The sequence below is a fragment of the Symphalangus syndactylus genome, chromosome 18 (assembly GCF_028878055.3).
Source record: "Symphalangus syndactylus isolate Jambi chromosome 18, NHGRI_mSymSyn1-v2.1_pri, whole genome shotgun sequence".
In the NCBI taxonomy this organism is placed as follows: Eukaryota; Metazoa; Chordata; class Mammalia; order Primates; family Hylobatidae; genus Symphalangus; species Symphalangus syndactylus.
The window spans coordinates 100,516,868-100,528,945 of NC_072440.2; the positions used below are offsets into that span (position 1 = coordinate 100,516,868).

Consider the following 12,078-nt stretch of genomic DNA (forward strand, 5'->3'; position numbering starts at 1 on the left):
CATTTGAGTTAACAAACATCTCTCTCTTGAAGCAAAAACACCCTTGAGTGATTTTCAAGTCTATCTGTGATTGACACCTCAGGATGAATTAGCTCCACCAGGCTGCCTTCCTCCTAAGTCTAGTAAACGAGATCCTCCAGGGCCAGGCCAGCAAAAGGAGAAGACAAAAGGGAAGGTCATACTGGGGACCCAGCCTGGATAGTGCTGGAGTTGGGGTGGAAACAGCAGGTACCCAGTTGAGGGATTGCAGGCCCGCTGGGATGAAAGGTGACAAGTAACGGGCACATCCTAACCATCACACAGCCTTAGGAGTCTGCAGAAACCTCATGTGCTTACAACGCAGCCACAGCAAGCATGGGAGACTCACAAGCTGCTCAGAAGTCAGCCGGAGAGTCTTCTTGTAGCTGACATTAGGCAGAAGAGGGAGGTGGCCTGTGTTTGATGGCTTGGCAGCTGCGCGCTCCTCATCACTAGAGGATGATTCATGCTTTACCCTGGAACACACAGTGATGTCATCACCAATTAGAAAACACATCTGGGTAGCCATGAAAAATGCATTAGCCTTTAATCAATGACTAAGTCAATCCAGTCTCTCCTGAGTCCCGTCTCTTGGGTGGTCATTTACCGTAAGAGGTTAAATTTATCAATGAACTCTCACTGCATCCCCATTCATGCATCTCTTGCATTACACATGTGGGGGCTGCCTCTCCTCATTCACTTGCCTATTGATGAGCTACAATCACTATTTTAAGCCAACAGGTTCCTATTCATGACAAGCAGGGTTAAACTCCCTCTTGGCCTAGGAAGATGCTGTCTTCTCTGTCTCTCTTCTCTTCCTATCTGAGACTGTATGCCAAGCGCTAGGAGTCCAAGTTTCTACAAGTCCAAACTCATCCATCAGTTCCCTGTATAAAGCTCGCCAAATATACAACTCCAAGCAATTAGGGCCTTTCTAGGACTTACAGACAGGTGCCAGTGAAAGCAAGGAAGACTCACCAATTCTCCCCTCAGGATCCCCCAGAGGGTCATCCCATGAGCAAGGAATATGCCTTACTTCCCTGTTCAGAATATACAGGTCAGTGCCCCTAACTCTTCTAGACTTTTTTGTTCAGTGGGGAGCTGGGAGGTGCAGGGTGGGGGTCAGGCTCGTTTTCTTTAAGTAGCTCACATAAAGCAAATCTGTAATTAGCTGTTTACTCAATGAAAATCCTGCTATGACATAATCCCCAACCCAGTAATATTAGCTCTGCCTCCCAGGACCACTATCTTTGAAAATGCCTCAATGCTATATGAATCACTTAGTAAATGCCTTAGACTAAATGGAAAAGGCTGAGTGGTCCCGAAAGCAGCACATCCCAAGCCCTCTGGTACTTTGCCTTCCTACAAAGCCTCTGGCTCAGCCCCTTCCTCTGGGCAAGGTTAGCGTATACACAGAGCTCCAGCTTATTTTTTTTTACTGTCTTTTGTATTTTTATTTTTCTATTGACATATTAATTGTACATATTTATGGGGTACATGTAATATTCTGATAAATGCATACATTTGCATTTATCAAAATATCATGCATACCGTGATCAAATCAGGGTAATTAGCATATCCATCACCCCAAACAGTTATCATTTCTTTGTGTTGGGAACATTCCAAATCTTCTCTTCCAACTATTTTGAAATTTATAATAAATTGCTGTAACTATAATCATTCCACTGTGCTATCAAACGCTAGAACTTATTCCTTTCATCTAACTGTATGTTTGTACCCATTAACCAACCTCTCTTCATCCTCCTCTCCCCTCTACCCTTCCCAGCTCTGGTAACCACCATTCTACTCTCTACCTCCATGAGATCAATGATTTTAGCTCCCACATATGAGTAAGAACACGGGATATTTGTCTTTCTGTGCCTGGCTTATTTCACTTAACATAATGACCTCCAATTCCACCCGCGTTGCCACAAATGACAGGATTCACTCTTTCTTATGTCTGAATAGTACTCAATTGTGTATATATCACATTTTCTTCATCCATTTATCCATTGATGGACACTTAGGTTGGTTCCATATTTCAGCTCCTGTGAACAGTGCTGTGATAAACATGGGGATGCAGGTATCCCTTTGACATCCTGATTTCCCTTCCTTTGGATAAATAGGCAGAAGTGGGATTGCTAGACTGTATGCTAGTTCTATTTTTAATTTTCTAAGAAATCTCCATACTGTTTTCCATAATAGCTGTACTAATTCACGTTCCCACCAACAGTGTTTAAGAGTTCCCTTCTCTCCACATCCTTGTGAGCATTCGTTATTTTTTGTCTTTTTGATAACAGCCATGCTAACTGGGGTGAGATGCTATCTCACTGTGGTTTTGATTTGCACTTTCCTGATTAGTGATGTTGAGCAAATGGGACTATATCACACTCAACAGCTACTGCCCAGCAATGGAAACAATCAACAGAGCGAAGAGACAACCCGTTAAATGGGAGAAGATATGTGCAAACTCCTCATTCAACAAGGGGCTGATACCCAGTATATATACAAGGAACTCAAACAACTCAACAGCAGAGAAACCAATCATCCCATTTAAAAGTGGGCAAAGGATCTGAATTTCACAACAGAAGACATACCAGGGTTGTCTTATCTTTTTATCTCAATAAACTCTCTCCTCTCAGTGCTAACTTCCTCTCATCCTACTGCCTCCTGTTTCCCCCGCCCTTGCCTCCCTTAAGATCTCCTATGCAACCTACAGCTTTCTGACCCCGTAAGTGTTCATTTAAGAAGTGATCCCCAGCCTCACCAACATGGCAAAACCTGTCTCTACAAAAAATTTAAAAATTAGCCAGGCGTGGTGGTTCGTGCCTATAGTCCCAGCTACTTGGGAGGCTGAGGCAAAAGTATCACTTGAACCCGGGAGGCGAAGGTTGCAGCGAGCCAAGAATGCCCTACTGCACTCTAGCCTGGGTGACAGAGTAAGACCCAGTCTCAAAAAAGAAAAAAAAGAGATCCCTACAACCCAATACTGCCCGATACTGGGGAGATGTGAAGGAGGACAGGGTCCCACAGCACCTCCACTTCTGTGTTGTTTCTACCACACTTATGTGGAGACCCAGCTCCTTCCAGTCCTAGAATGAGCAGCACCTCCCTAAGCACCTGCTCCCTGGGCCCCAGGAAAGGGAGGTCAGTGGGCTTTGGGCTGGTGGCCCAGAGCTCTTTCAACCGACACTCAAGCATACCATGCCAGGCTTTGATGGCACAGCAAACAACCTATTCCCACTCACGCACGGCTTGTGTCTAAATCACGACACAGAGACCTGGGCTGAAGACAAAGATTTAGAGATCACTGGGACAGAGCCCTGGGGGAATACGCCATGGGAACAGGAGGCTGAGTTGAAGGAGAACAGAGCATCGGCTAGAACTGTGGTTGGTCTGTGGCGGAGCTAAGCTACACGTGGATGGAACAATGCCATGACATTGGGGGCTGATTCTGATTCTAGGTAGAGTGGAGATGGTACAGCAGCCAGACTCTGAAAAACACAGGTTTCCAGCTCATGGTAACTTCGGGCTGTATTACCTTGGAGAAATCATTTCTTTATCTTTCAGCCTTAATTTCTTTATCTTAAAATGCAGAGGAACAACTGAATCACATCCACCCAAAACTTCAGGATGCAGGCAGGTAACAGGCTGGAGAGACCTGAACTGGGAGACCCAGACATAAGCCCCAGCAAAGGCCTTATCCTAGAAAATTCCTCCCTGGGCCTCAGTGGGCTCATCTGTAAAATGACCTGATCCAACCAAAGTCCCTTCTGGTTCTAACACCTACGGATCCCATGAACCATGCTGGTTCTTCTGAACCAACAATCTGGAGGTTTTCAGACGGGGTAAATGTGGCCCTGGAGCTGGTACAGCCTGGCAAATGTTGCTGGGGACGGGGCGGGGGGGAGGGGTGCAGATTTCCTTGTCAAGCAGAAGAAGAACGAGACTACAGGCCCCTCCCTCACTGAATGGGAAAATGTTTATGTTCCAACCAAACAGTTTGGAGTGAAATGAGATCCAAATGTGAAGCAAAGCTCTTGGTGACAACAGATTGATGTGTACCTCTGCCGGCGGGATGAGGAGGCAAGGCGGAATAGCTGTGATTTCCATCTGCTGCTTTAAAAAAAAAAAAACCACTAAATTTGTGCAGCATGCCATGTTTGAAGGAACACAGAAAGGAAAACACAGATACAAAGACTAAAATGCGAGATGTGCAGTTGGCTGTTGGTGGTTTCGGCTTAGGGCAAGTACACGGTCATTTGCGGCTGCCACGTCTCAGATTGCACCACCCTGCACAGAATAAAATGCCTCCTTTTCGGATGCCCCCACCCCACCCCTTACAATGGCTCATTAAATGTTGCTTGCTTTACAGTATCTGCAAGAAGCAACAAAACAAAACAAAAGGGCTCATGTCATTTGAAAATGTGTGCACAGAAGAGTAGCTGTGAACAACATCTAAGTTAGCACTTGTCAGTGTACGTTTTTCAGACGGTATTTTAATTATTTGTATGGTGACAAGCTGTTTGCTCAATTATGGGACTTCGGGGACTGTTCTGTCAATCACGTCTGTCAATTAGGAAAACATTCTGACACCATTTTTTTCTTTTTAGTCAACTGCATGACTCTAATAAGGAGACTCAACGTCTGAGATGCCAGTATAAATTAAAAGGTTTACATTTTTCAAGAGAACTTTATATTCTTTTCAAAATCTGAGTTCTTTTTCAAAAGAGTCAATTCTTAATTTTTCAGGTTTGATAAGGAACCATAGTGTGACTAACTCAGAATGGCGAACGGTCCAGCTGTTTCTATTTGACGGGAAAAAGCACTTTTTGCCCACATTTGAATATGACTGTATCGGACAGTGAGAAAATCCGTGACACCCCAAGTAAACTGCAAGAGCTGAGGTTCCAACTTGGGAAGAGCTGCAGAAGCGTCTCGCTGCTCTCCCCACTCTCCTGGGGTCCTGCCTGCTATGGCTAGAAGGAGTAAGAGTAAGAGCAGTGCTGGCACCAGCGATGCCACTGTGCTCACTGTGTACGGGCCCCTCCCAGTCGCTGTCCTCTTCCCTCCCTTGTAAACCTAACTCTCTGACCCTCAGGCCCATCTTCCCCTAGGTCTAAGACTGGCTGTATTAGTCCGTTCTCACACTGCTATGAAGAAATACCCAAGACTGGGTAATTTATAAAGGAAAGAGGTATTAATTGACTCACAGTTCCACCTGGCTGGGGAAGCCTCAGGAAACTTACAATCATGGCAGAAGGCAAAGGAAAAGCAGGTGCCATCTTCACAGGGCAGCAGGACGGAGTTAGTGCAAGCAGGAGAAATGCCAGATGCTTGTAAAACCATCAGATCTCGTGAGAACTCACTATCACGGGAACAGCAGCATGGGGGAAACGGCCCCCGTGATGCAATTCCCTCCACCCGGTCCCACCCTTGACACCTGGGGATTATGGGGATTACAATTCGAAGCGACATTTGGGTGGGGACACGGAGCCAAAGCATATCATTCTGCCCCTGGACCCTCCCAAGTCTCATGTCTTTTCACATTTCAAAACCAATCATGCCTTCCCAACAGTCCTCCAAAGTCTTAACTCATTTCAGCATTAACTCAAAATCCACAGTCCAAAGTCTCATCTGAGACAGGTCCCCTCTGCCTATGAGCCAGTAAAATCAAAAGCAAGTGAGTTGCTTCCTAGATACAATGGGGGTACAGGCATTGGGTAAATACACCTGTTTCCAATGGGACAAATTGGCCAAAACGAAGGGGCTACAAGCCCCATGCAAGTGTGAAATCCAATAGGGCAGTCATTAAATTTAAAAGTTCCAAAATGATCTCCTTTGACTCCATGTCTCACATCCAGGTCACGCTAATGCAAGAGGTGGGTTCCCACAGCCTTGGGCACTGCCAGAGGGCAGGATGGATTTGGCAGACATCTTGCATTCAGCCAACAGAAACTGTATGGTTTGGGATTGAACGCATGTCCTCCAGGTGACCACAGAGCCATCCTCCCCGATTGGTTTCTGCACTCTGGATCATTTTCTCATGAAGTTGCCTCGAAGACCCAGTGAGATGGGGTCTACCGCGTCGGTGTTACTCTTAACCCCATTTCACAGATGGAGACGCTGAGAGGTGGATTAATTTGCCAAAGATCACACTGAAGGCTGTTGGACAAGGTCCCTGCTGTACATCCTGCTCTGTGCTACCTCTTGTGTTTAGAAATTATTGCCAAGACAGAGAAGGTTGTTAAAAGGAATTACAGGAAAGCGGGGCATTTCTAGTGTAGCTATTTAAGTTGGTTTAAGTTGCCGAGAGCACGCAGTTTTACATCTTTGTGTGCCTCTTTTGGGGTAGCGTGCCTCCCACACAGCCTCCAGGCCAGCTCCATCCCAGCCTGTCTGGGCACTGACGGTGGCACTGGCACCTTTGCTCAGATGTGTCAGGGAGTTTCCCCAAGGTCCAATGGTTACCCAGGAGCAAAGCTGGGATTCCAAACCAGACTTGCCTGACTCCAATGTCGGCTGCTTCCACTACAGCTGGGGGAGTAAACAACCACTTATTTTAAAATGTCTGCTTTCCATGCTGGCTGCTCAGAGGGTGGCACATTCTTGGCCTGGGCTCCATCCTCAACACACCTGCCTTCTCCCTTCCAAGCGCACTCACAGCCAAACTCAGAATTCCCAGCTGGGAAATATCGATACCCTGGGTGCCTTCCCATTCTTTCTTGTGCCTGTGAAGCACAGACTAGTGGCGGGTCAGCAAGGAGGCACCTGGGACACCACCAGGGGAAACGGAAAGGTTTCCCTTCAAGAGCATCCCAGGCGAGAGCGAGCCAGGCCATTCACAGTCACATTCAAACTCACCCCTACCAGGTCCCGCACACTCGTCTCCACCCTGTTCTTCTCCACAGAGAACAATAAAGAAATCAGATCGTTTCCCACCTGCCTCCCACGTGGGTTTCTGTTTGTAGCAAAGAATCCTAGATGTAAAATTGTTTAAGACACAGAGCCACGGCCAGGATTCAGAGGAATGGAAATCCACGCCTGCCTCTCCCATAAATCAGCAACACATGGAGAAAACCTCAGTGGTTCAGTGATGGTTGAGCAACACTTGGGAAACGACTACTCTGCGGGGCAGTGGCCTCCAAGATACAAAAATGAGTAAGATGTGGATCTGGCCCCAATTAATCTGTTAGCACTTTCTGTCTGCTAAATAAGAAATGGAATCCTGGATTTCTTAAGCACAGGAATACTGTAAACATGAAGTAATAAGTAAAAGATGGTACAGCGCAAATCATTCAGTGTCTGTATATGATACCACCATTATAATTAGTGTATAATGGGACCGTCCTCAGAGTCACCTCCAATCCCATATAAAGAGATTAACCTGAAGACAACACACCACAAATACTGATCAGTATCATCAAAATCTAACCTCTCCTATGCCAAGTGAATATGAATCCATGTTAAAAGTATCAATGTTAAGTCCTGGTCAGTATTTAAATTACAGAGAAAGGCAAGTTCCTTCAGAAGTGAAACTTATTTCCATGTTATTATTAGGGCTACTATTTATTCCTGTCATCACTGTCATTATTCTCACTGTTATTATTGTCATCATCATCATCTGTGTATAAAGGACTATTGCATGCCAGGACCATAAAGAATGCTCTAGTTATAGTATCTCACTTAAGGCTCACATTTACTTTGCAAATTAGCTATCTAAGGGAGCAACTGCATCCATTTTGCTCATGGGAGAACCAAGTTAAATAAATTGCTCCAGGTCACCAAGTGAATCACAGAGCCAGAGTTGGAACCGTGTGGTGAACCCTATCTGCATCCAGGCAGCATGTGCCATGAACTTGGATGCAGAAAGGGGCTGCAAACATCCCAAGAAGCCTCCTACCGCACCTGGTGGCCATGCTGAGCTGCGGCGGTTGCTCTCCGGTGCTATGGCCCTTGCCAGCCAAGCACTGCTCCGGCTTACTTTCCTAGAGAAGGAGAAAAGAGTCACAGAAGTACCACAGAGAAGGGGCTTGCAGACAGCTGGTGTTTTCCCATGGGCTTCCTTAAGGCAGGACCCCTAAAGGTAGACCATTCCCCAATGACGCCCACCCTAGCGATCGCCGCGGGAGGCTCTGGCTGTGTTTGTTTCGGTGGGTCCTGATCTCTCCTTTGCTAAGAAGTATACGATTAAACCAAGAAATATTTTTGACTAGAAATGAATCTGTTATCCATAAGTGTTTGTGGCACCAAACCAAACTACATCATCACTGCAGCTTATGCAAATGCTTGATCAAGGGCTGCTTGGATTCCGGGGGCCTTTCAAAATATTTTCTTGTAATTGCTGATAGAAACGCTTGAAAATATTTTTGTACCATATTTTGCTTGGAGAAGATGTGAAAGCATTTTCTTCTTTTCCAAGATGACATACTCTTGGAAAATCCTCTGTTGGTGCACTGCAAAGAACCTTGGATTTCTAAGAGAATACCTGGGCCCAGTCTTGTTTCTCTTGCTTACAAACTTTGGGCAAGTCATTTAACTGTTCAGAACTTCGCTTCCTCATCTGTGAAACAGGGGTGAAATTCTCCATCTCCTAACGCTGCCGTGAGGATTAAAGGAGACTGTGTCTGAAACACAGAGCCAGGCACACAACAGGCAAAGGAGGACAGAGATGGGCACTGGCCCCAAGGACAGAAGAGACCAGAGAGAAATGCCAAGGGACCGAGGGTAAACGATTAAATCTCTTTCTGTGTGCTCGTTTCGTCAGGAGATGAAATCTACGGTCCTTTAATAAAGAAAATGAACAATACAATATATAACAGGCTGACTGTCTTAACAAATGATTAGCATGAACTAAGTTCAAATATCCTTTAGGTTTTTTTATAACCACACAAATAATTGATATAATATGTCCAGTTACATTTTATCTATTTATCATGTAACTTCACCACCACTATTAGCAATTTCTTCTTAGACTATTTCCCAAATATGTATCTAACTGAAATAAGTATATTTCAGATTTTTAAAGAAACATTTAATTTCATAACTGTTCCTTACTTTATAGCGGCACTCCACCTAATGCAAACTGGTGAGAATTTGGATATTCTACAAAGAAGTCACTGAAATATACTTCCATCTTAAATTCTAGAACATTCTGCTCTCTAGTAAGAAAACTAGAGAGGCCCTTCATGCTTTAAGGCCTCTAGTGTAAAGCATACATATTTGCACTCATTTGTCTGTAACCCTTGGAGATCAGTAAAACTGATGAGTAGACCTCAGATATGCTAACAGAAAATGTCAAAGAACAATTCTATCTTGATAAAACTCTTCCAGCAAACGTTTTCCCTTTCAACTAATGGCATAAATAGAGTTCATGGCGGTTTATGATTAAAATAACCAACTTGACTGTTGTCCTTGTGGCTTCTTCATATTACTTTCCCAGAGTAATCAGCGTGCCCTCAACAAATATTTGCTGAGCCCCTACTCTGGGTCCAATATGGAGACCACGAACACCAAAGCAATCAGAGCCATATATGGTCTCTGCCTCATGAAGTTTCGGGTCTAGACGGAAAGGAGAGGTTCATCAAATAGTCACACTAGTAATTACATAATTATCAACTATGACAAAATTTATGAAGGAAAAGTTCACAGGCAGAGGACAGCAGACCAGACTCATCTGCGGGGAAAGGGCTACTGGATCTGCTAGTTAGCTAAGCAAAGCAGGGGAGAGGGGTCCACAGAATACTAAGTAATGAAAATAGCATGTGCAAAACCCCCAGGGTAGAAGGTACCTTCAGCCATTGAAGCTAATGCACAGAGAGCAGAGAACAGCAAAGATGAGATTAAAGAGGCAGGCAGGAGCCAGAACACACAAGCACTGTAGGCCATGGTAAGGACACCAGCCTTCATTATAAGAGCCCTGGGGAACCACAGTAAGGCTTTAAGGAGCAACATAAATAGGAGCAGTCCCCTGAAGAGACCAATGCATCTGCAGTACAGAAAATGAAGAAGCGAGGGTGAGGATGGGTGCAAAGAGACCATCTGGAAGCACCTCTGGGAGAGATGATGGTACTGCAGATTTGTGGGAGCAGAGCTGGAGAGACATGGACATGTCAGAGAAGTATTTAAGATGGAAAACCGATAGGACCTGGTGTGGGAGTGAGGCTAAAAGCATGAATCTCACGCACAGATGGACAGTGGTGCCATTTTCTGACTATGGCCCCAATGATGGAAGAACTCGCAAGAATCCCATGAGTTCAATTCTGGAAGCATTAAGTTTGAAATATGTTGAGGCATCCACAGGACAATGTCTGCTTAGTTGGCTACTTGATAAGTGGATGTGGAGTAGAAAAGAATGCCTGGTTTGGAGACAAAAATGGAGTCATCGCATGGGCAGAAGGGAAAAGTAAGAAGTAAAAGGAGAAAAGGCGGCCTAACATGAGCTTTGAGGACCCTCCTAGAGGTGACTAAGCCAGAGCAGGAGCAGCCTGCTGGGAGGAGGAGGCCCAGGTGGACAGAGGGGCCTGGGAGCCAAGCAAAGCAAGTGCTTCAAGAAACAGGAGGAGGGGGCAACGAAGATAACGAAAATCTGAAAGAAATCACAGGCACTCACAGAGATGAACGCCAAAGCCATGGACCTTTAGACATGCCACTTCAGTGAAAGAACTCAGAGAATTAGTCAACTGCTGTGAGTATGCCTCATTAAAATTGTCCTCACAGGCTGGGCGTGGTGGCTCACGTCTGTAATACCAACACTTTCGGAGGCCTAGGCAGGCAGATTGCTTGAGCCCGGAGTTTGAGACCAGCCTGGGCAACATGGCGAACACCCGTCTCCACTAAAAACACAAAACTTAGCTGTGCGTGGTGGTGCATGCCTGTAATCCCAGCTGTTCTAGAGGCTGAGATGGAAGGATTGCTTGAGCCCGGGAGGCAGAGGTTGCAGGGAGCTGAGATTGCACCACTGCACTCCAGCCTGGGTGACTGAGCAAGCCCGTCTCCAAAAAAGAAAGGAGGGGAGAGGAGGGGAGAAAAAGAAAAAGAAAAAGAAAAATTGTCTCCACAAGCAGAAGGAAGATATTTAATTTCTTAAGAAACTGAATTCCCAGGCTGAATCCCTTCTTTTATAGATGACGAAATCTTACCATGAGGGAGTGACTGGACCCCAGTCTCCCAAAGGTTACAGAGCCAGGAGGTGACGCCTATGCTGCTGGCTCCTGACCTTCCTCCCCACCTTCCCCACGTGCCACGAGCACTCGCCCTACTTCATGGCAGAGCTGGCTCATGGAAACTCAGCACTAGGGCCTATGTTCATTTCTCTGATGTAAGTACATGAAAACCAATCTCACCACACAAAACCAAAACTTGCTAAGTGTGAGCACTGCTTTGTCTTCTGGGCTTACCTCCTTGATTGTGGTGTTTCTTCCCCTCCATGAAAACCACCATCTTCCTCCCTTTTTGGGCATTTTATCCCTCATGATAGATTCCACAGTGGCCTGTTTTAAATGGATGGTAACATAAATAATGGAACAAAAAAAGATCAACTTAGCACATTCAAACCAAAAGAAACATACATGCAAATTAAAGTAAGATTTAAAAAAAAAATCAGAGAAAACACAACATACTATTTGTGTGTTCAAAATTTTAGAGAAGCAAAACCTAATGGCATCCAAAATTACATGAAGGTAACTTAAGCATGAAGACTTAAGAAGATGTTAAAGGAATAAACAAACAACAAATAAAATACAACACAACAACAACAACAAAAAAAAGAAAGCATTAGAAATCATTACTGATTAGTAAGACTGGAAGTTTTCAAATTAAAGTGGCTAACTGGTTAAGATATTATTACTCTCAATATGATGATTATCAAATAAAATATGAAATGATTAATATGGGGTAGAGGATAAAACAGTTTTCAACAAAAGGTAAAATGCATAGGATTTTTACTAAGTGTAAATTTCTAAACATTTACATTAATAGGTGCATTTGATTTAAAATCTCAAGTATTAAAAAGAAAATTCATACTTTTAGGTAAATGGGTTTAATGGGGAGATTAAATAT

General features: G+C 44.7%; 1 protein-coding gene across 10 annotated transcripts in view; it reads right to left on the minus strand.

Annotated features, from left to right (window-relative positions):
* LPIN1 (lipin 1) overlaps positions 1 to 12,078 on the minus strand; it is a 149,025-nt gene that overhangs the window by 22,747 nt on the left and 114,200 nt on the right. For 9 of the 10 annotated variants that reach the window (XM_055251549.2, XM_055251550.2, XM_055251548.2 and 6 more), the window contains 3 exons: positions 11,418 to 11,510; positions 7,927 to 8,006; positions 368 to 494 (listed from right to left, as the gene is read on the minus strand). In XM_055251549.2, coding sequence (XP_055107524.2) covers positions 368 to 494; positions 7,927 to 8,006; positions 11,418 to 11,510 — 300 coding nt within the window. Of the gene's footprint in view, positions 1 to 367; positions 495 to 7,926; positions 8,007 to 11,417; positions 11,511 to 11,639; positions 11,718 to 12,078 lie in introns of all 10 variants that reach the window. The other variant, XM_055251553.2, reaches the window with a different exon arrangement.